Below are 25,760 nucleotides of genomic sequence, written 5' to 3' on the forward strand. Positions count from 1 at the left end.
CAGAATTACTGCACCTACTGCGCTTGCTTTGTTTGCAAATAAATCACTCTAACAGGTTAGAAACAAGTCTGGTAATGACTAATCCCCTAAAAGGACTTGTTTTCCATGACTGTCAGCATTCTCCTTGAGGGACCTGAGCCGGCGGCCTTGTCTTTTACCTCAGAGTTCAGGCAGCAGACAGTCATCAGCTTGCTTACACAACCAGCATCATTACCACAAAACCAATCTAGAAACGAGCCAAAAAATGGTGGAAGATGTATTATTTAGATAACGGACATTAAACCAGAGTTAGTCACCTTCATGGAACTGGAAGTTCTGAATTCCCAGCAATGGCACAATCACTCTGCTTCACCTGAGAACTATTCAGCTTCCCAATCCCTGTTGAAGTTTCTCCTCTACGCAGCTGATTTTCAGTCCAGCAGTACAGAAGTGCACACTGCACACAATTCAAACGTGCCTTGTGTATGTTTTATTTAGTCCGCTCAGGGCTCACCCAGGCGGGAAAAAAAACCAGCCAAACCAAGCACCAGATCCAAAATTAGCATTTTATTCAGAACGTTGGGGTCAGAGGTGTATCATTCATATTCTGGTACACAATACAGAGGCAAAGTTGTTCTCAGAAGTCTCTCCAGTTTGAAAGCTCCTTCCCCCTTCCCTCCCCACCCCCAAAACATACTGTATATTTACTCGTGCCACCAGTATTAGGCCAACTTCCCTCCCCACCCTCCCTTTTTTTTTGGTACAAATTATGTAAAACTCTTGTGCTAAGAACTTTTTTTCCCTCCCCAAACAAACAAACAAAAAAATAATAAAAATTAAAATTAAAAAAAAATTATATTGAGTACTCTAACTACAGTTCAACAATTGATTCAATGTCACTTGTTTGCAACCTGTTTTGTAAATACTTTATCCATAACGAAAGATATAAACATGCAAAAACCTGAATCCATAGTCCAAATAATACATACACATGTTCTGAAGTTTCTGCACTTCTCCACAGACTATGCCAATAAAACATTATGTACACATATCGTTTTTTACAGTGAAGTGGGAAAAAAAGTACTAGAAAGTAAAAAAAAAAAGAGAAAAGAAAAAAAAGAAGTGTACATGGATTGAGACCAAAATGTGTCTAACATTCTACCTTAAGGAAAAAACAAACCAATTCTGCTACAAACTGGTGATATGAAAACTCCCTTTATTTGCAACCAGCTGCATAAGTTTTAGAATTTTAGTGAAAAAAAAAATCCCCTAACATCTAAAACTAGAAGTAATGTACATCGTTCTACCTCACGGTCTTCTCTTCCACATAATAAAATTGTTCCATGAGGATTTTTTTCTTATTTTTTTTTTTAATTTTCAGTCTCCTTATTTTAATAAAAGCGATGCGATGTAACAAAAGCATATTGAAGCCTATTGTGATTCACCTTACTCCTCCCCACCCCAACATATCTTGTCTCTTTAATGCATCATTTCATAAATCAGTACCATTAAAGCCTTAAACATAAAACTAATTCCGATCTGAAAAAGGTACAAAAAGGCACATAAAATCCCAGTGCTTCTGTACTGTAAAATTCAAGTGTAACTGAGCTCAATATTTTTTTCCAAACAGCATTGGATCACTGATATTCCACGGAGCCCGAATTGGTTTGCAGCCTATGCCAAAGCCTTCAGCAAGCACTTGTGCTAGTAGACTACAAAGTTAAAGCCTAGCTTCTGTATGCTTTTGGGGAATATCAGTTGAAATGTTTGTACTTGTCCAAAAACAAAGTTCATTCTGAAGTTCAGTCATCACCTCCACCATACATGTCAGCAAGTTTCTTGAAACGTGGGCCCCAGTCATTTAGGTAGTCATAGTCTTGCTCACCACCACTACTTGAGGAATTAAGAGAGCTCAAGGATCCAGCAGTGGAACCACTTCCTTCATAGTCAAAGACTAAGAGGGAATCATATGGTGGGGCTGTTGGGTCATTGTCGGCTGCTTTGAGTCCCTGTAATAACAAGAGAGAGGAAAAAAAGATTAAGTTCTGTATCAGAGTGGGGTAACACATAACTGGAACACTGTAGTGCTGTCATCTACCTGCCACCACTGGAGAAAATACCATTCTTGTTGTTCTGCAGTTCATATCAACCAGGAAGGCACGGTTCACATCCCTGTAACTCCAGTAAAAACATATTTCTATTTCCTTTAGAATGGACACATTTCCAGCATTTAAAGCTGGAAGTTCTGGAATAACTGCACACACTGTTCTAACAAAATCTTAAGAGAACATCACTGAACTTGGAACGATGCTAATAAATATACAGTTTCTGAGCTGCACAGCTCACAACCTGAGGCATGAGCAATATGGGACTGGTTAAATAGACAGATGGGGAAGGAAAAATAGGCATGTTTGCAAAGATTTGCTTTAACAGCTATCTCACATGGCCAATAACATATCCACTGACACTGCTGGCCTGCAGTCCATCTGTGTGTGCCAAAAGCTGTATTTAGTTAGATCTGCAAAATTCATGTGCCTCTGTAGGCCGCTGTGAGATAAAGGTACAATATGTTGGCTTAAGCCGCGTGTGTTTTGCCATTACCACCCATAAGATTCCACCTGCTCCTCATAAAACACACACAAAAAGAGACATGAAAGCTAAATGCATTAGATAACCATTTTTGCTTCCTTGCTTGAAAATATTCAAGCTATAAACACACAAACATTAGGTCTTCAGTAATTTTAAACTTCTACCCTCTACAGCTAAATAACCCCAAACTAAAACCAAAGCAAACTGAACAAGGGAAAAGTAGAGCAAGAACCACACTTCTCCCAGAGGAGCGACTCTCCTCTGCTTCCTAACATAAGTCTAAACAGTAAATTTAAAGAATATAAAGTAATTGCTCTGTGGCAGGCCACATTTAGCCTGGGAAGACTTACAGCTTGAATATAACAGGCTATGGCCTGAAGTTATAAGTAAATGCAAGCTCTCTTGTGTTTTGGATTTTTCAGCCCCGTGGTTTCTTCCACAGGATTAGCAATGATTTTTCAAGATCTTCCACTTTCAGGATGGATCTATGCTGGCAGCTATTGATGAGGAATAATGTGACTGCCAAGGTTCTTTCAGCCTTAGCTAAGGCTTCAAGTTGCTCACTGCTAGATTAATTTTAACCAGTGCAATTTGTGCCAATTTTCTTGTTAATTTTTGATGCTCATTTATTTCTTTGAAAAATTGCTTTCTTCTACTCTTTTTTTGAAGGATTGATTGTGCCTCCTTTGAATTATTTAAGATGCCATTTTTACAAATGTATGCCTTAAACCAAACAGTGCATGCATGATAAGAATGTGATGTAACAGAAGTGTCTGATTTTTTTCCCCTATCAATATGTATATACCTGAACCTGTTCATTAAAGCATGTGGTATCAATAAAAGAACCCTGATTATTAGCACCTAAAATCATCCATAAGTGTGCAACATGTGCCTAAAACAATTTTGCAAGTCAATGATGGAAATACCCAGCAAAATTATAAAACTAATGACCTCCAATCAAGAAGATATTTTAGATTTAAAGTGATCATTTCGCGTAGTACAACAACATCAAGCATGCTATTAATAGCCAGTATTAGAAGCATAATTTTGAATTATCTGATAAGAGTAATTGGTGATGCTTGTTATCTTTCTCTTTGGAGTTTTCCAAAGACAGCCACAACAAGGGCAACTGATTCAAGATTCTTAAAAGGCAACAGCAAGTGCATGTTGGAAGACTTCCTTCGTCCAGCTTCAGAGCTTCAAACAGTTCTAAGGCTTTCTCTTTATTTCTGCTGCTGAAGCAGAAATCTAAATTTAAGTCTTAAGCAGTAGCTCTCTCTACAATATTTGCACCTTTACTTAAGCCTGCTTGGGGTGATGTACTCTCATGCTTTTTGGACAGAGGTGACAAGGAAGGTGAGTACTTAAGGAGTGCTGAGGTAGGAATCTCAGGTGCTAAATGTGAAAGACATTTACAAAGGAGGTTTGAAGAGGAAATGTTATTTCCCTGCAGTTCTGCCTGGGAACAGCCAAACACAGGATACTGACTTATTACAATTAGCAATTCCTCAGACTCTCGATATAATGACTGAACATAGTTTCTAGCTTTAAGACAACCAAGTTCCCTGTCATAATTGTATGGCATGTTGATTAAGAAATAGCACAACTTTTTACATCCCTTCTGCTAACCATATTCTCTGAACTGCTGGGTTCTACAGCATGTCTAAAGCTGGAGACGCTTGATGTCATCTCTGGCAATGAAACTGGCTTATATGAAGCTCCCCTTGGTTTTAGTATTGTCATCTTTTTGCTTACTGTGCCATTCCTTCCAGTACCACAAAGTGCTGTATTGGCATGACTGAGAAGGTAAAAATGATTGCCAGTGACTGCTTACACTGCTTTTGTTGGAGAAGTATTGTCAACCACTCCTCAAAAGATTCCTTAGTACTTCCCAGAGGTGCTCAAGAACTCCACAACAGTGGATTTTCTGTTGTTTTGATTACAGATTCCTGGTCTGAAAATCTGCAGTTTCCACTAGTTAGAAGTAATTCAACAGATAAATTGAGGGGGTGTGTACTTGAGAGCAGATTATCTCCCTGAAAGATGGAGAACTAAGATGCACTTCTTTACATTTGCTACACAAGCAATGCACAACAAGCAGTCACTGAAGAGAAGCTGATGTGACAGCCAATAAGGTCACAGCAATACAAAAGTGGACTTGAGATCTAGGACAGACTGACTAGCAACCTCACTTACTCCTCTCCTCCTTCTGTGTTGCAGGTTCTTTCAGTGATCAGGAGATAGAGGACAAAGAGGAAAGACTACAGTGCCTTAACAGAACAGGGATGGCAACCTTAAGTTATAGTTGTAGAACTTGCTTGGTCTTGTATATACTTGTTTGGTCCCAAATTGAGTGAAAATGAAATCCACAAGATCTCAAAAGAAGATGAAACTTTACAAAATCTGATCTAATGCTTTCGTTCTCATTAATCCTACTACTTAATCAGATTCAACAAACTTGTGATGAGAAAGAAAGAATAGAGCCCTACAAGCAAGTATGAAAGGTGGTTTCAACTTGTTTTTTTCACTTGACAAGACAAAACAGAAACCACTGAGGGACCATGTTCTGCTCAGAGATGTACTGTATCAGTAACCATTTACTAAGAATGAATCAAGGGTCCTTCATGTTCTCATGGGATGAGACCTTCCATTTATGATTTAATTTACCTCAGGCTATGTCCTCTATTGATTAGATATATATTCTTATTCACAAACCCTCCACCACAGTAATTTCTTTAAGATTTCTAGGAACAGCATAGGTGATTCTTGAAAATGAAATTAATAACAAAGCATCTTCAAACAGGTCTGATTTATACTGCTTGCAAATCCTGTCTACTCTTAGCATTAATTATGCTCCAGCTTCTGTAGGTTATGTTTTAAAAAGCTCAAAATGGAAAACAGTGTCTACAGAGGATTCTTAGTAACACATGACTTATTTCCCTGACTTGTTTGTATACTGAACTGGAAGAGTAAGTTTTTCCCTTGTCCATCCCTCCCTTGAATTAGAGATTCATCTATTCATTGAAACAGACAAAAGAAGAAAGTCCCCGAGATCATTTAGCTTATCCCCGAAAAACACGTTTTGACTAGAAGGTACGTCTGGAACCTTCTTATTTTCATGAGATCTGAACAAATCTTCTGACTTATTTTTTCAAATGAGAAGTTATTAGAACACTACAAAATACCCACACTTACACATGTTTCACTGAATTAGGTAGATCTAACACAACTGATGACAGCTGGAAAACAATACACTGCAAGAAACAAAGTAATGCCAAAGAGAAAAAAAAAACAAACAACCAAACAAGATGATCCACTAGGTCTTTTTCACCTTTTGTGCCTTTGTAATAGGATCAAGAGGAAAAAAATACCCCATGCTTTCTCAGGTGGTGGTAGCTAAGTCCTCCAGTATCTGAAACAAACTATGTATAGTCATTTTTTTTGCCAGGAAGTTGGAGTAATTCAGTAGCCAGTTTGAACAATACTGGCACTGTGTCTGAGTGTCTGGTACTGGTGAGCATTCAACAGGCTGAATTAATTCCCATACATGGGCTAGCATCCCAAAGGTTCAGACAGTGATCAGCATCTCTAGGAACAGGGCCAAATCCTCCAAAATACAGGACTGATCTCCAAAAAGCGTTGTGTGTTTTTATGCCAACAGAGTAAATGCAAACTTAGTTGCAGAGGTACTGACAACTGAAAGGCAACCCCTCTTTGTTCAGCCAGCAACTTGGTTAGTTCGGGAAGTGCTCTGGGTTAGGGCTGACCAAGAGCGAAGTTATGGAGTGGTTTGTCACAGTGGAAAGATTTTGTCTAACCATGCCAAATTTGGATGCAAAGAAATATGAACTTTACCCTTTCTTATCTTGCTATGTCTTTTTCACAGCTTATCATACCGTTTGTCTGAACTGTCGTCCTAAAGTAGAAACTGGCATATTTAGCAAAGATATTTCCTCCATTTATTCCACATAAAACTGAAAGAAACTTACCAATTTTTTCATGCATAATCTTGCTGGGGTTGATTATAACATGCTGTAAAGGATGTTATTTGAAGCAAATTTGAAAGCCTGTGGAGCCTCAATGGTTATGCACTGGATACTGATTATTTGGAATATTAACTGTAATAGTGACTACTACAAACAACTGATTTCTTTTTGTTCTAATAAACTTCTTAGAATCATGTTTGCCATAGGAAATTTTGACATAATTCAAATTAAACTAAAACTGCTGTGGAGAAATAAAAGCTTCACTTTGCTCACTGTTCCGGTAAAGCATAAAGAATCCTTGGCAATAGCTGTGCACTTCAGAGAGAGTTAGGTGAAGTGTTCCACGCTAAAACAAAATCAAAAGCCTATGAAAGAAACACCTTAAAACAGAAAGCAGCTAAATATGTAATATTTGAAACATAGAATCTACATCATGCAGTTCCTTTCAATCTGAGAAGGCAATTGATTACCAGTTAGCTTGCAGATAAAATTGCCATGTTTTTAATTTTGCAAATAAATCTAAGGTTTATTTTGTTTTTGAGTGAATTATATTATTACTACCATTTTACAATATAAAACTAGATGGAAGAACCTTTCCCATTTAGGTGAAGAGGAGAGGGAAGTATACAGGAAGGTACTGAGCTAATAGAACTGAAATCAGTAAGAGAATGACTCCTAGCTTGGTACTAAGATATAAACATACGGGGTTAAACAAAGATAGTACCTACTGTTTCTACCCATTAACAACAGATTCTTCAGTAGTAACAACGTACTGCAAAACAGTTCTGCTAAAACAGTTTGCTGAGTAATCTAAACTTAAATAAGGTTGGACAAACTCCGACCCTTTTCCAGTTTTCTAGAACCAATCCCTCATTTCTCATCTAAGATCCAAACGAGTGTCAACAGTGCTGCAAAGACGAGAATAATCACCTATAACATAACACCTAATTGGAATATCTTGCAGCTAGTCACCTCCCTTTGTATAGCATTGCTGTGCATCTTATTAAGATCAAACTTCATTTTATACAGCTTGCTAACACAGAAGAGACTTAAGTGTATTAGTCTACTTTTTTCCTTAAAAAAAAAACAACACCAAAAAACGTATCTCCAAAAACCATTCTCTTCAATACTTACCCAGCTAGTAAATGCCAGAGATACAAGAAAATTGGCGAATATAATTTACTTCTAATAATCTACAGAATACTGAATTACTAAACCACAATTTACAACTTAAAAATAAGCTAAGTATTTGTTTTTTTGTAATCAGTGAGCACAAGAAATGCATTCTACTATCCTAAGTTACATAAAAATCAATGATTTAAAACTGACAAGTGAATAAAATAATGAAACAAATATTTGTAATGTTATTACTTTCAGAAGTGTGAATAATCTGGCTACAGTCTGAATCTTACTTATATTTATCGTAATTAATTTGAAGAATCAAAGATAATGCAAAGACTTTTAAAGCTCTATGACAAGTATTAAAAGCACTTACATAACATTTAATTTAGCTGCCCTGCTCGCTAATCGTATTTGATGGAATTCTTTTGGCCTTACTGAACATACAGAATTTCCACTACTATCTGGATTCAAAGGGAAATGTATGAGGAAAATTAATATGAACTACTTCTATTATTAAATTACTCTGAATTAATAAATGAATTTAGGCTAAACTATAATTTTGTTAGTCTATTTATTACTTGGAATCCAAAGAATAATCCTGCTTGGAGATACTGTGGTTGCGGCTGATAACGTATTATGAATGTAATTAATACAAATGTGCAGAAGTTAATTGATATATCTTCTCTTTCTGTTTGGATGAGTTAATTAAATTTGTCTGCACTTTGAAAGAACATACTTAGTTCAATTTAGCAAGACAACTTTAATTGTTTAAGTAAGTTTTTAAAAGTTAAAACGTTCAAATTTAACAGCTACTCAAGCAGAGTACAATTAAGAAAACATAAAAGCTTACAGATCAGAGGAGGAAACTCTTTCTCTCTTTTACCTCATTAATGAAGTCCCCAATGTCCCCAGGATGAGGAGCAGCTGATCTGACTGGATACTGAGGTTCTGCATGGATTGGCCTTTCATCAAGACGTCTGATTCCAACAGGTTTGATGGCGTCTGGTTCTATAGTGTCAGGCTGCTGGAGCTGGCTCAAGTCATAATCCTGCAACATGTGAAGCGGAGAGAGTACGTTAGGAGAATTTTAAATGTTATCTGCCAGCAGAAACGGGAGGAAAGAAAACAGGGAAGTACAAGGAATCATTTCACCACAACTCCTATTTTCAGGATTGTAACACATACTGAGAATAAGTCCAAAACATAGTTACTTACAGGACATCATTTCACTTATACTCCTTTAACCTACTGTTTTGATTCTGTTCTACCAGATTTGTAGTGCTCCTCATAAGTTTTCCATTGAGAAGAAAGGATTTGTGCAGTACTACTAAGAGACTAAACACTTTCCCTAGTAATGACCTACTGCATAGAGCAAAGATATCAAATCAAACTCTCATTTTTCTAGGGAAATAAACTCCAGACATTCTCATTCTGAGAATGAAGCAAGTACACCGCTCTGCAGTATTTTATAATACATTCAAGAATGGAGTTTAAGACTTCCTGCTGATTTCATGTGGCTTCCATAATATGAAAGCCAAAGGGGGAAAAATGTCATAAGAAGTACAAAGCTCTTCAGATTTGGCCTTAATTCTAAGCATTTTCTAAAGATTACTTGTGAATCTGTTCATTAAGTACCTGATGCCACAGTTTCCAACTCTGGCAGACTGATGAAGCTAGCATAGCACTATGAATTTCAATAAGCAGTATATATGTATATTAAATTTTTAATTAGATGAATATTTATGCATTTAAGATAGATATGTCTGAATGCTATTTGCACTGTGTGATGCATTTCAGCACTGTCATTCACCACGCTGTAGTCATGTCTAGAAGGTAGTCATGCTCAAAGATGCCTTTGAACAAGGCACTGGTAAAAATGCAGAACAAAGAACAGAACTTAAAGGCTTAAACTAAAGCCAACCATCCATGAGCTACCAGCAGACTGGGGCTTAATGCCAACTGTACTGTATGCCAGATGCCCTACCCCACAAATAGTCCAAGCAGCTGAGGAGCATCCTAAAATAAGTTCTTCTATAATCGGTATCTATTTTTCAATAGTGTTTTTCTACTAAAAATCTTATTTGCAATCTCAGTTTGCTGGGAGCTGTCTGTACAGAGAATTACATTTTCATTTGTTCCTAACTGATTCCTGAGAAAGAAATACATGCTATCACTTCATGGAACATGGGGGGCCTTTTGAGAATATCACTTTACCAACTGTGGCCCCCCAGCACAGACCTTTCAACAGGAAGGGAGGTCTGTTGCCTGCAGCGAAGGCAGCTCTCACTGGGAGAACTTTACTGTCTATCAGATCATTACACTTTCTAATTTGTTTCTTGGGTCCACAACAGACTGCACACAAATACATAGTCAAAAATGTGCAACAGCTTCACTGATCTCTTAGAATGTAGTTTTGTATGTTTTAATTAAGCTACAAGTTCCTTGGGGCAAAGCTGTAACTTTAATCCTTTGGTTCATCAAGAACAAAACGGAATCAGTTGTTTTGATGAAATCATATGGACAGGAAAAAGTAAAAGTAAAGAAAGTAAAAGTAAACCAAACACTTTATCCTTTCCCTTTTTATTATGTAAAATAAAAACACTTTAGAGGCACACTATCAGAAAAGTGTATGAGAGTAGAATGTAGTTTTTGTTATTTATGAATATGTATTAATAGTGCTCTTCATATACTTAATTTTAATAATATTTTCACATGGAGGAATTCAAATAGGTAGGGTTAAATTAAAAGAAAAATATATTCAAATCAGGAAAATCTCTCTAGTCATTTCAGTTTTATTATAATATATATATATATATATATATACACACACACACACAGAATTTATATATAAATATATATTTATACTGTTATAAACATTTATTTATATATATGTACACAAATAGATAATAAAAGGGTTTGGGTTGGAAGGGATCTTAAAAAGAACAAGCAGTTTCAAGCTGCCTGGTGCCCCACTGAATACCTCCAGGGATGGAGCATTCACAGCTTCTCCAGGCAACCTGTTCCAGTGTCTCACCACCCCCTGAATAAAAAATTTCCTAATACCTAATCTAAATCTCTCCTCTTTTTGTTTAAAATCCGTTCACTCATTCCTGTATGCAAAAGCTCATTTCCTGATTAGTGGTCATACAGAAATACCATGTTAAACAAGTCAGACAGAGTCTTCATATTTAAGGTTATTCTCCTGCGTATCTGTATAGTATGAGACACTCTGAGCTTTATAGCTACAAAGACAGCAATGACTGCCATCCTCAAGGCAGCAGCAGGGCAGAATGTCTCTTTACGTGGACTCCCACTTTGGATTTCTTTTCTACAATAATTTATGACACTGTCTTCCAAACTTCTATCAGAGGAAATTTATTTTGCAGGTCTATTAAATGTCTGGACAGGAAAAAAGGAGATCCATTGTGCTTATTACCACAGACTCCCAATTCTCTGTTATCATTAAAATCAATACCAACTGTACATCAGTCAAGTATGGCAAGTCATCCACCATCTCCTGCAACTGGCTTAACGTTGTACAAACAAAAAGTCACACAATGTCTCCAAGCTGTTTCAACATTCTGTCTGAAGCCAGCACTACTCCATTATTGCAAAGTCAAAAAATAAATAATAATAAAAGAAAAAATCAAAGACTCAGAGTGTAAGCTGTTTAGGGCTGTAGAAATTCCATCTCTTTGCTCAATGTTGCATTCACTGCTAGATAAATGGAAAAACTTTTGCTGTATTATCTAAAGCTCCTGAACAGACTTAAAGGTTATTCTCAAGCGGAGTTTAACATAGTTAAATGCAAAAGTAAAAGCTAAAAGGAAAACTGTCGTATCAGAGAGAGAAAAAAACACGCTGAGGTAGGTTGGGACAGCCAGCTTAGAGCGATGTTCAGGATCATTATTTCTACTCTAATTCAGAACCAGAAGTCAAAAGTTTTGTCCTAGCTTCAGCCTTTTTCCATGTCATCTGCTCATTACTTCAAGCTGCTGAGGGATTAATGATGAACAAGAATAGGCCCTCTGCTGAAAACATACTTGAGCAGTGGCATTTAATTCATACGACTGTTAGCTTTTGTCAGAGGCATTAATTTACTAATTTCTGTTACTAAGTCCTAATTCCGGTAATTTTTTTCCCTTCCTTAAGTTTGGATTTGAGCATATTCTTTCAGAACGTTTAAAATTCTTTTTCTTTAGACTTCTGGATAAGCTTAGATGGTTTATGTAAAGAAGAATCAAACACTGTTGTATCTATTTATTTTTTCCTATTGAAAAACAGCTAAAACATTAGCTTTTGTTTATCTAGCAAACTCGGGCCCTTGAGAAACCAGAAAATTACACTGATCTGGTTGTCCAATTCTACAGGAAAACAAAAGCCTCCAATTCAATTACAGGGAACTAAGCAAAGCAAGTTGAATGACCTCTTGCTTATAAGGGGATCTTACAGAACTATGTGAAACAATACAGCTACCTTTCAGATAACTGGTAGCTAATGAGATGACTAGCTTAACGTTTTATCAGTACAACCTGAGGTAACCACAAACATTTCTGTTTCCTTAGTTAGCCTCTTTGATATCTTTGATATAATATTTACTCTTATTGGGGGGAAAAAAAAGTGAAAAAAAGAAAACAAACAACCAAAACCCCACTATCACCTATACTGAAACAGAATAACTTCTGTTTTTGATTTATTTTAAGAACGGAAATAAAGTCGCAATCTCCCAAAAATGTATTTCACCAGGAGCTGCATCTTGTCAAATTAAGCTACCCTGAAGCTCCCTTACTGCAAAAGAAGCCAACTTTGTGTCAGCCCAATTACAAATATTAACAATATTACCTCTTTTAGACAGCTTTAAGCAAAGACTTGCACCATTAGTTGCTCTGACCTCACATTCCTGAAATGTCAGATCCAAGGCAACAATACTACTAAATGTCAAAACCAGCTACCCGAGCCATACAGATTAACCACCTTACCAGCTGTGCAGACAGAAGAGACCAAAACTCCTAAAAGCTTTTCTTTAAGAACCTTTATGCGGTAGTTGGAAGCATAGTTCACATATCTCAACTTGAATAGAAGAAATGGCCAGAACAGAAGAAAATGCCATTTTATACTCCCTAGTAATCACTGATTTACAAAGAAAAAGAAAATGCTTTCCCCTTAAACAACTTCCTCTTGTGCAAAGCAGCCATTCATTTAATGGCTCTTTGAGTAATAATCCCTCACACAGCAGCCATCAGCTGCGGCAGTGGGAGAGAGATGTTTCTAAAGTACCTCACTTTCTGGCTGCAACCAATCTTTGGAAGCTTAAAAAAAAAAAAAAAAAAAAAAAAAAGAAAGAAAGACTATCTAGGAGATGGAATTTCCCAGAAGCTTCTACTTGAAGTTAAATTTTCCTCCTGGATTAGGAGTTCTTGAATTTCAGAAGTTGTTGGCAACAGCTTAAATTGAAAGCGTGTTACACTAACTAGACCTGCTCAATATGAATGTATATTGAAACAAAGCAGAATTCCAAATAACAGATTGAAACCACAAGTTAATAAACCCATATGTTTTTATGCACAGATGGGTTGACCTTAAAAGCAAACACTTGTTTTTGTTTTATTTTGTTTTTTTAAAAAACTTGTCACAGAAAGCAAGCTTTGGCTACATATATATACAGGCCTGGACATATGACTCATATAACAAAAATACAATACCTGTTTCTCATTTTCAAAGCATATGGCCTTTATGAAGACATACATACAGAACTTCTGATCTATTCTCATGGAAGAGATCAATTTAATTGTCATTAGTTCACTTAATTTGATTATGACAGCTGTAAGTGTCATTCACCGGATAAAACCAGACGCAGTGGTCTAAGAGCATGTAAAGCAGTACTGGCTGAAGTCTGCATTTCACACATCCGGTTTACAGGATGGTATAAACCCAATTTTATTTCAGCGTTAAGAGAGCAGAGCAAACTGTGACTTGAATATTCATAAATGGTCATGGATAAAATGCACGGCCTGCTTCTCTTCCATGTTGCTAAGATAACTACTGTCTATTACAACAGAGAATTGGAGCAGTGGAAGAAAAACTTAGGTGAAACTTCACAATCTTAGAAGACTTTTACAAACAATAAAAAGGAAGTGAAAACCAATCCTCTAAGCATGGTACCCCAGAACCCACTGCACGCAATCATAAATAATGCTGAGAAACTCGCACATAAAATATTGCTCGAGTTCTGCAAAATGCTCCAAACCCTTTAAATCATTCATTTACTGAAATGATAGGAGTCCCAAAAAGGGAAACCACGTGGGTCTGACTAGATGCAGACTGCAGGTGGGAGCCTAGTTACAGTGTCTGCACTAACAGTTGGTCTTTATTTGTGATTCATTTTTGATTACTTTCTACCATATTCCTTTTCCCTTTTGTTTTTATTGTAGGTAAATCTGGAGCAATCCAAGTCAATCATTTTTAAGACAACCAAGAAGCTCACTTATCTTTTTAAATAAAAAGGTGCAAGTTAAACTCCAGCTGCAGATAAAACACAGTAACACTGACGTAGGTTCTAGACAGGATAAAATAAAATACAAAACGATTCTGTAATGGAATTATGGAAACATTACTTTTCCATGATGAGATAAAGATTCACCTAAGAATGATAATAATTCCTCCACAGGAGCACTGCATGAGTCACTCACTCAAAAAACAAGGTCTAAGTAAGCAATCACTATTCAAAAAATAACTTCCTCCTGCTTATAATGTTACAGATGCCTAGGGATACCTTAACAGCAGTTATTTTATTCATTATCGTTTAAGTTTTTAAATGAAATATTCTACAGTCTTAAATGCAGTACAGAATAAAGGATAAGAAGTGAGAGTAAATGATCTGAACGTTCAGGATGGTAAAATATAATCATATGGATTTATACTGTTGATAAAGTAGCTCAAAAATGTTGTTTTTATAACAGAGCTTACGGTAAGATTCAGCATATAAAACTGATGTAATCTTAAGACACCAATATCCAGGAAGTTATGGCATTAAGAAAAAGAAACAAACTATTAAAATACAAACAATTACTCAATACATTTTTATCAATGATACACAAATGCTGGAATAAAGAGCTATCCTTTTTCACAAATGAGAAACTCCTGTTTAGAATTTAGATCCATTCACACCTAAAAGTAGACTATTATGTTTTTACCGTCTATAAAATAATTGCTATTTTTATTATTTTCGTCTATAAAATAATTGCTATTTTATTTCTCTATATTAGCGTGTAGTAAAACAGGAGAAAAAGCAAACTATCAACTAACGTCTGAACAGACTGTAAGGAACAGCGATTTAGGAAGGAACAATCAGAGTTCTTAGTAAGAAAAATAGTTCCAATGGTAGCAAAATCACTGCTTTAGAAGCTATTGCCTTCGAGTGTGACAGTCAGGGTAAAATACATTCAGGACAGCTGAAAATAAATAGTTTTAAGATGTACCACTTGCTGGTCTAATTTGCTTCAACAAGACCACTTGCATAACTATGCACTATTAAAATTCAGGAAGGAGACGTGAGGAGCATCTTCTGTAATGTACTTTAGAAGACTCATGAAAAAACAATTAAATAGTAAACAATACGTATCACTGTTATCAAGCTGATGTATGCAGCAAGTATCCCAGCTGAGCACCCACTGCCTCAATGTAAATCACACAAATGGCTTGAGACACGTGGTAGAGCGCATTAGTGATGTTTATGGGTTGTGATCTGCCATACATGCAAACTATGTGGCAGACGTGCTAAGTGCTTTAACACTCAGCCAACATAAGGTTTTTGCATTTAGAATTGACAATTGCGGTACAAGCTGAGTACACATCATGCCACCAGGACTATGTCAGTCCTTCGTCTCTCACACCTCCCGCTTGCTAACAACTATGAGCTCCATATCATGCAGCAATTCATTATTAACCAAGACCGTTGCTCCCAGCTTCAATATTTGTCCTTACACTTGGTAAGACTTATTTGAGAATAGGGCAAACCATAATGCCCCTGCTGCAAATAGCTGGTTTAAACATTCAGAGGTAACAAAAAACAAAATCCTCTTCCCAACAGTCCCACTAACTCCTGTGGAATGGTGGCGACCCAAAGTAACTCATTGTGTGGCTCAAACAGGTAGCCAAAATGTTAGAACTAGAAAATATTAAATGAAATCGTGGGAAGAATAACAGACTTTCTACCTGGAGCATCTCTTTTCTCTCTTAACACTCACTTCAGCAGCCAGAACAGTGGGGAGAAAGAAGAAAATAAAAAGAAAAAGAATAGAGAAAACATTCCTGCCTGGACAATACAAGTACTGTAGAGCTTTCAGAGCTGGGTTTTAAACTCTATTTCCAAAAAACAGAATTTCAGGTGAAAAAAGGCCAGAACACTTCTCGTGTTGACAACGCTCTGCAGTGGGAGCAGGCTGACATCAGTTATGACTGACAGATATAGAGCTTTTCTGGCTTAGGGAATTAAATGCATTTTTTCTCCACTGTGAAGATCACACAATTGCGTGTAGATCATTCCAGGCTAGAGAAAGACGACGAATCATTCCACAACCTCAATTTTCTTTACAACCATTCAGTCTGCCAGTGAGCAAAGCAGGTCAAGAAGGCCTCAGAGTGGATTAACAGTAGACACAATAAACTGCTCTTTGACGACAATCTTCACATCACAATTAATTCCAAATTCTAGTTTGGGAAGGGGGAGGACACACACAAACACAAAAGACGACCAAGCAGTAATTCCGCTTTCGTGTTTGACAGCAGCTACGTCTTAGATGAAGGAGCTGGAATTCGGAACTAATCAAATTTGTTACTGGATACATTACTCTGATTGCATGGACAAAGAAGTTGAAAGCAACATGCTGAGCATGCTTTGCTGTGACAGCTTGGAAACCTAACTGAATAGCACTTAAAAGAAGCAAACAAACAAAAAAATCCACCTTGTAAATAAATAAACGACCTTCCAAGAACAAACCAGAAATCTGAAAGTAGTTTGGTTTAGGATCCAAAGAATCTTAAGTTTATCACTTATGTTTATGTTACCAACCAAATCTTCTGGTCACCTAAATATCTGCATAAACAAGATGATGATGAGGCCACACTATGCAAATCTTCAAGTATTCATTCAGAAGAGCAGATGATTTTAAAAAGGTGTAAATAATTCACTTGTTATTAATAGGAAAAGGAATTTTAAAAGGTAAAGACTATGAAAATACTTGAACTTCTTAAAATATTTTATGCTTTCACTGAGACTCGCGAGAAGCTTTGAGCATTCCCCTTTCTTTTTCTGCATCAGAGGCATCCAGGCTTCAATGGCTCTGTGTTCCTGAGCCTTTTTTTGACACCATCTTTCACCTAGGATGCTTGGTCAATCGGCGCTGATCTTGTTCAGGATAAGGCAGCAACAAACATTAATATCGACACAGAATATTTTCCTTTATGATTTGCAGATCCAAGGCTGAAATTAAACATTTTTTCCTGATTTTAACAGAACAGTGGCCTTATGAGGCATCATTCTGAAAACGAGTTTTTGAGGAATTTCCATGAAAAGCAAGACAGAAGTTATTGCGACCATCTGATGTAGATAGAAAATTAGGTGCCAACATGAAAGCTTATAATCTCTGTTCAGACACATGATCAAACTCTTGATTTTGGAGCTGTGGAAGAAGCTATTCCCCTTTTTTCCTGTCTTTACAATTAACTAAAACTGGCTACAGAAGTGGTTATAAAAGCTTGTTACATTTTGTGGGAGCTTTTACTTATCCTTTCTGTGACATTTGGTATGTCTGAAGTATATAAAGATATTATAAATCTGCAGACGTCACAGTCCACTGCTCAAGGGATCAAGAGAGTGACCAGTGTACCACAACAACATGGTTGGTAATTATAATAATTGATTTCCAACCATGTCCTCAAAATGTACCTTAAGAAAGAAAGCAGGATTTTCGGGGCTAAAAATCTTTCTTTTTTTTTAATGAAGCTCTTGAACTTCCCTGTATCTTGGTGCTTCCTCGACTTGCTGTAAGAAGAACTGATCCTCATTCCCATTTCTTACCAATTTACTACTGCATCGACAGTTCCTCCTTTCACTCACTGCACTACACTCATTCATAGGTGGTGAAAGGCTGAGTTTCTGGATGGTTTACATCCTGCTAATCTTTAACTGTGTTCACAAAACATTATGTCCTGCTGCGCTCCCCTGACTATCTCTCTGATAAAAACAGCACATTCCCTGCTGAGGAGCACCGTGTACAATGGACAGAGGAAAGACTTCAGCACTCTTTTCAAATGATTATTTTACTCTTTCCTATGCTGTTACTACAAAACTTCAGGTTTTTGATCTGCAGGCACAACCTCTCCCAACACTCTAATAGTATCACCTACAATTTTCTAGCTAACAATATTAAGGCTGAAAACTTTACTGACTCTATCCTGAGGACTGTGTCATCAATAATTAAAACCAAAACAACAAAAAAATTGCCAAGCAGATCCTCTGGGGAATGATGGGTGGACAAGAGCTGGGGATACACGAACTGGAAAATTAGTCCTCATAGGACGGACTTTTCTTGTTATCTTCTGTGCAATAACTCGCACAAGCAGGATACAGTTCTTGTACTCAGTCTGTACAATCAACTGGAATATATGTAGTCTCAAAGGGTTGCCTTCAATTTATTAACATAAATGATTTTTCCAGAACTGCATAAGCTGAAGTTTCCTTTGCAAACTGCTTAAAAACAAAGTTATGCAGAAAACCCAGGCAGTAGGAACAGGACCTGGGGAAATGCAGGAAGCCTGGAAGTTACTAAGGATAACAAAAAATTCAGACAAACCAACAGAACAGCAAAGGGAAGCCACAGGTGTCTGTACTAGTGAAGGGAGACACTTTTCAGATAACTCAAGTGCCAGATGAACATGACTGGGGATGTGTGGAAAAATTGCACTTGATTTTTCAAGGCTTTTTACTGGAAAATGTCTCAGGCTATATTATATGCACCGTTCCCTTCATAATTATTATACTCACTTCTACCAGTAATAATGTGCATTAGTCTACTGTTTGTCATGCTCATTAAAGCACTTAACAAACCTCCTCTGAAGGAAGGAAACCATGCTGCTTAGAAATTCACTAACTTTGAGAGAGGTTGGAGGGGAAGAGAAAGAGGGAAAAAGTAGCTATTCTTAGCATATACACATCACTCCTAGTCCTCTGACATATCAACAGTGGTTCAACCAGAGGTGATGTGAGAGTAAATGCATATGGCACCTGCCTAGAAAGGTATTTGAATAAACACAGATGTGCCCTGACAGCTACTTGAAACATAAATACTTTCCAAGCTGAAATCCCAGCAGAGGCCAATCTGTCAATAGCCCACATTACTGTACATCCAAAAAAGCATTCACCTACCACTAAACAAGGGTTGTAATTGGAACAGTCTGTATTAGCCACTCTGTACTAGCGATACCATACAACAGGATCCCAGACAAGGAGTGGAGGGTTTACAGATAACAGTGAGAGGGATTTATTTAAATATAACTGCCTTGGTTGGAATATGGCAAGAATACCACGACTTTTTTTAATGGCGCAAGTCAGCATGCTATTGGCTTTACATACCAGCCAAGAGGCAGAAAATTTCTGTCTCTGTAACTGCAAAAGCAACCTGAGAAGGCAATTTCTTTTTCCAGGTTTTAAAAATAGTACTTACTGTCTTCAGTGTGTTATGCACAAATTAGCTACTTATTACGATCTGTCAATAGAAACAAAATGAAGTTCAGGGCAAATTATGAGCCCGCACATAAGAAGTATCCATAATTTCTCACCTGATCTTCTTCTCCACCACCTTCTTCATCGTATTTCAGAATGTTGTCCCTTACATCATCTTCTGGATCAATTAAGAGCTGCTTGGCCTGACGCTCCTTATCACGGCGCTTCATCCATACCACGAACATCAAAACTAAAACTACATGGCAAAAAGAGAAGACAAACACACATCTTGATTCTAAAGCATGGAAAATTGTGCAAATTCAAACCACAATACTACTGTTAACTTTTGTTCTGGATGAGACATTTCAGTAATCTATGTTCAAATTTAAAAGAAGGTAGCTTAAGCTTAAGAAGTTTAAACTTAGGATACTATAAGCAACTTGATTTAGAAATCAATCACACATTACTTCCCTAAGTCACAAATCTGTATCTACAAAATAAACTTGTCATAAAGTAAGAAAAAACAAGTATCGTATATCACTGAATTCAGATGGAAAGAAATCCTTCCAGTAGTAATAAGAATTCTAAGTTATACTACCTGCATTTTCCCCTATGACAACCAAAAAACATATGGCACTTTACACAGCGGCATACATTTTTAATCATTCACTGCCAATCATTTTTCTGTTTTACTGATAGTTCACAATCTAAAGCTGTTAAAGAAACCAGAATGACAAAGAAAACAAAATAAGAAAGAAAACCAAATAAATACATGATTTTCCAATATACTAGGTAAATATCTAATTACATTGACTCTTCTTTCCATGAAGATAGTTGTGTCTCAAATGTAAAAATATAAACAATACCTTAAAAAAATGCAAAGAATACCTTATAAAATGTAGCAGTTTCATTAAGTGTCTGTCAAACCAATATTTGACATTTTAAGAGTGCTTTGTACCAAGAAAATCATTGTGCTGTGCCTGTGTTCTGCCATTGGCTTTGCCTGGCTCAGAGACTCTCCCTCACACACTCCACCCCCACGATTCCTTTCCATCATTTTCTATGTTCTGGACTAGTGCACAGTATACTCTAAACAGGTCAATCTTTTTCTCCTGTTCTACCACAATCAGAAATCAGTTAACCATAGTGTGTAGGAGAGCTGGCATCTAATTTACTACACTGGACAGATACTTAGTCATGACGTTTAGTCATTTCCCTTACTGAATGCACTCAACACAAAAATAAAATACTGGCACAGCTTTATGTAGTACTTGAACAAATACACATCTCTTTTTCCTGCATGGCTGCCAGCTTGTCAGGCCTTATATGAAGTGCAGTGATACATTACTTTCCAAAATCATAAAATAGCCTACTTACATTAATCTGACAGACAATAGCAGTAACACCAGAGCATTCCTCAGAGGCTGTGTAACCTACTGTGGATGGTGCCAAATTACACAGTACTAATAGGACCACAGACCAAACGTCTGAGGGCTAATCTCATCTTCATCTTGGTCACTCACTGATGTAACATAACATATGCCCTTGGGCACAAATGGAAAACCTCCTTCCTAAGCTCAGTGTGGGGACTGTGAACTTGACTGCCAAGTATCCATGCAAGTGCTAATTATGATCTTTCTCTTAAATTCCTTCCTAAAATCCATCCGGAAGTTTTCATAATTGTTCAGTTTATTTTTGAGTCTTTAACCCTTTCCTGGTCTTTGTCAAGGTACATGAGACTGAAACATAAAATGACAGTTATAATACAAGAGTAGAAGAGTCAGGACTGAGAGATCCATCTACTTACTGAGCAAGATGATGATACAAAGCAGAATTGCAATGATGGCACCAGTGCCCAGTCCTGCACCAACAATCCGGTCAACATCAGTACAGTCCCCATTTATGTCACATTGGCAGACTTTCACTTTCAGCACAGAAGTGCTAGATGCATGTGGATTTCCAGAATCTGTAATTACTATGGGCACATCATAGATACCAGCCTCCAGGAACCTGATCCTTAAAGAAAGCTGAGCATGATCACCTGTGGGTGAAAACAAGGCACTTGTTACAAGGCAGTGTATTGCTCATGTTGTTTTAAAAAAACAAAGGGCCAAATTGGCTCTGCATATTGTATAATTGGGTATTAGACCCATTAAGTGCATGGCATTCAGAACGATACACTTCCTTAGTGTAAACTTCCTTAAAATTTATTTTTCTCTGGGGAAATGGTGCCAAGGTTATTTCCTACTCATGTTAAGCAGATCAGTACGTATTATGAGATAACACCATAGCAGAAGACAGAAAAGAATATGCAATAGTTCCTTCAACACAATTTAAATTTCTGTAAAGTTATTTACCACTAATTCGAACAATGGTCCAATTCCTCTTAATACTAGGAGGTGAATCAGGCAGCTCAAAGGCAAATGGGCCCGCATTTGGATCAATGTCAGGGTCTACAGCAGTGATGTTAATGGCATTAGGCTGCAGTGTTTCACAAGTGGTGGCTTCTTTTGGGTTCACTTGGGGAGCATTATCATTGATGTCCAGCAAGTATATCTGAAGTGTGCCAGTTCCACTCATTGGAGGAATTCCTTGGAGAAAGAAGGAAAAGAACCAGGTATTGAGCCTGTTTACAGTTGTAAAATTACTTAAAATGAAATTGTAACAACACTTTCCAATTACCATTTACACGTTTTGGTATCAAAAACATCAAGCTAGCCTAGCGCTGTCAGTGTTCCTGCAAACACACAAATAATCAGGTAGTCTGCCTTTTGAATAACTGCCCTACCCAGCATAATTCAACACAATTGCCAATTCATAGGTGAGGGGGACTCCATCACTTTATTTAAACAAATAGTTGCGTTCTGTTTTCAGAGAAGTCCACATCAAATGCCTTAGAGAAAAATGTGCAGAATTTGATGGAGAATTTCTTTATGAACTTGGAAGAGTTACTATCATCCTTCATCCAATGCATGATATTTAAATTCTTTCTAATACTTACGTTCAGCATGTGGATTCATACTTCCAGAGATTTTTGTTATCTATATTGAACGTGTGATGCTTCCTTAAACCTTGTTAAAGTCACACATTTATGAGAACATGTAGCACTGAATTTCTCAGTATAATTAGCAATAGTTCTTCCTGCTGTACCCAATAAAACCTCCTTCCAATTCCATTTAATTTTACTCTCCAGAACAGGGCCAAAAGGATAGAAATAGCTGACCTAGCTCTGTTATACTACTGTACCAGTTTGCATAATTTTACCATTTGTCTTCTCTCCAAAGTAAACAGCCTCAGCTTTCCCCTCTAATGTAAGAATACTACTAAATACACCTGTCCATCTTTCCAATACTGACTATAAACAGCACAGCATCCTAGCCACTCTCACAGGGCTAATTTCTGAGCAGAGATCTTCATTAACAAACTGCCAAAGAAAAAACCACTTTTCCCACTGCAGTACTGCATTCGGAACATGGAAAAATACAATCCATGACCCTCTTCAACAAGCTACTCCCTACAAAGTCATCAGCTACTCTTGCTGCAAATCCAACTCAGTCTCATGTAGTCTTGTGCACACTTTTTCAGTCAAAAGTAGCTGGAAACTATATGAAACCTGATACTAATACAGGCTTCTAATTGGGTATATTCTAAACATATCTTGTTTTCTGCCCCAGTAAAATAGAATTGCACAGAAGAAAGCGTCTTGAAAAAATATACAATGTTGGTACATACCATTATCAGAGGCAAGAAAAGTTGCATTATACATATTGTTTTGAACATATATTGATTCTCTGTCCAAAACAGCTGTGGTTGTTATTTGTCCATTAACAGGGTCAATTTTTAGCCAATTTGCAGGATCTGAAAGTTTTGAGTACCTGTGTATTTTAACACAAGATTTGTTAGTTATTTGCCAACATAAATACTGACCTTAAAGGTAACATAGATACTTGAATTTGTATTCTGAACACATTTTTTAAAATTCGGAGTCAACATTTTACTATATTTCTATTTGTTAAGCTTTAGTCATTAAAATTCATGAAGACACATTCAAGAATCTCAACATAGGACAGTTCTGAAGTGCCCTGCCATGCCAGTTACCATAAACTACATAGTACTTCAGACTCAAAACACTTCACTAAGGATCCCTCTTGCCTGTTCTATACCTACAGCATTGATGATACTAACTTTTATGTTATCACAGTTTTGAAAGTAGGAAAGACGGAGAGAAGTAACAATGTACAAAGAACTGTTAACAGCAATAAATTATTCTCATGCTTTCAGTATCACTCAAACTTAATTTTCTAAAGAGGCACTGGTTTTAATTAATGTTTCTCACATTCACTTAAAAAAATACCATCTTTCAAAACCATCCTTCAATCTATCAAACCTTTCAAGTCTATCTTTGACACTGATCAAGTGAATGCTATCTTAACCTGTTAAAAATATATATATCCTGAGAGTCATATCATCACGTCTACAATGCTTACGTTCAGAAAAAAGCATCCTACCAGTTATTGCTAATCAACATTAAGCAGTTTAAAATAAATAAATTTAAAAATAACATTTTAAAAACCTTGGAAGCTCTATTGGAGTTTCCAAACTAAAAAAGCTGTTGGCTAAATTCAGAAAGAGACCCAAGGCTAATCATTCAGCCTTAGTTTTGTAGTCACTGATCACTTTCTGAATGCGACATGTGCAAGTATGCTTAAATTTCCATGATTTAACCTCATACTTCCAACTTTTCTAATCTAGAACATCTTTTAGACTTCAAATGAACTGTGAACAAATTACAATCATAGCTATCAGCATAAGAATTTACAGATAGGCGACAACAGTACTGCAAATTGTTGGTGAACAAATAAGACTAAAACTCCTTAAGACTTGGTTCACAATCTAATGTGGTTTTGATACAGCATCAAAACCGCTAGTTAATTTAAATTGCAAAAGCCTTAGTTCATACAAGCATGTGACTGTTCTGTCTGAACTCACTGGGATGCCAAATATACTTTAACACAGGTGCATATCTTCACTCTATCTTTATTAACGTAGCATTAGAATTTGATTCTATTTACAGACCTATGAACAACAGTCAGGTTATTTTTTCTCCACAACCGAAAATCCATGTAGACAGTGCTGCGAAAGAGCTACAGAAGGTACTGCTATAGCTACATGTTGCAGTAAATAGAATTACTTCACAGTCTCTATGCTCCTCACATGCTCTAAAAAAGACACTTCATTGTAATTGTTAAGTAACTGTAAAATGCTTATATAGACCTTAGAGAGGTTTGTTGCATGTAACGATCTGGGTCCCGAGCAGTGAAAGTCGTCAACATGCTACCAGCAAGTAGCCCTTCTTCTTGACGTACAAGCTTGGGGTTTGGAACAAAATATGGACTCTCATTCACATCAATGACTGTAATGGACACGGTTGCTGTTGACTGAGGAGGATGCTGAATCCCCTTAGCCAAAGGCACTTGATTTTCCGCAGCTACAGTAAGTACAAACATCCTGTTGGTCTCAAAGTCGATGGGCTGGGAAAAGAGTGGGAAATGTTAACATTTACTCATAACAGTGTTTGACATGAAAAACATTTTTACTTTAAAGCACATTTTCAAAGCAATACTTATACTGGTTTTCTAAAAAGGAGGAAAAAGCTGAAAATGAACATAAACAATGTAATACATTAACATATTGCTGGGTTAGGGTTTTGCTCATCAGCAGTAGCACTTGTAAGGTTAGAACAGCTTGAAACCTCAACATTTCTTTTATTTAACTTGCTTGAGTACTGCCATTTCTTAACAATAGTTTCATCAGAAGATGACACAAGGAGTCCCAGCTTTGTGGCACTCATTTAAGCAGATGAGCCCAGAGAGGAGCTTTCCAGTGGAGACTTTCACTACCGTAACACAGAAAGGCAGGTTTCCTATAAACAAGATCACAACCATACCTGGCCCCCTAGATCATGAATTCCTATGTCCTTGTATTTTACTAGAAAGACTCTGCAATCCCTGCTAACCCCACTGCTGGTATCCCTACTGCTCCCATTCTCAGAGTTCAGATCCCCTACAGTACGGGGACTTCCTCACTGAGCCAGGAGTTGTTTAAGTAGAAGTGGAGACAGTCTAAAGCTAGAGTTCCTTTGTTGTGCTGCACATGGCTTTTCACTAGATTCACTTGGTTTTCACTAGTGCTATGCACTGACTTGCCTGCACTAACTCTAGACTTTCTAATGCAACTGGCTCCTGACAGCATGAAGTCACTGAAGAGACAACCCAATCTTCATTACAAGTTGACAGATCAATTCAATGCACTGCAAACAACCATATGTCTGGGTGGTTCCAGAAGCTGCTGGTCAGAAATCA

At 37.0% G+C, this 25,760-nt stretch overlaps 1 protein-coding gene across 2 annotated transcripts in view; it reads right to left on the bottom strand.

Annotated features, from left to right (window-relative positions):
* Positions 1-531: 531 nt before the first annotated feature.
* The window catches only part of CDH2 (cadherin 2), a 114,137-nt gene continuing 88,908 nt past the window's right edge, over positions 532-25,760 (bottom strand). For both annotated transcript variants that reach the window (XM_015855461.1, XM_015855460.2), the window contains 7 exons: positions 24,673-24,929; positions 23,131-23,273; positions 21,756-21,989; positions 21,206-21,439; positions 19,515-19,654; positions 8,560-8,724; positions 532-1,988 (listed from right to left, as the gene is read on the bottom strand). In XM_015855461.1, the coding sequence (XP_015710947.1) occupies positions 1,782-1,988; positions 8,560-8,724; positions 19,515-19,654; positions 21,206-21,439; positions 21,756-21,989; positions 23,131-23,273; positions 24,673-24,929 (1,380 nt within the window). In that variant the 3' untranslated portion in view covers positions 532-1,781. The remainder of the gene's footprint in view (positions 1,989-8,559; positions 8,725-19,514; positions 19,655-21,205; positions 21,440-21,755; positions 21,990-23,130; positions 23,274-24,672; positions 24,930-25,760) is intronic.

The sequence above is a fragment of the Coturnix japonica genome, chromosome 2, assembly GCF_001577835.2.
Source record: "Coturnix japonica isolate 7356 chromosome 2, Coturnix japonica 2.1, whole genome shotgun sequence".
In the NCBI taxonomy this organism is placed as follows: domain Eukaryota; kingdom Metazoa; phylum Chordata; class Aves; order Galliformes; family Phasianidae; genus Coturnix; species Coturnix japonica.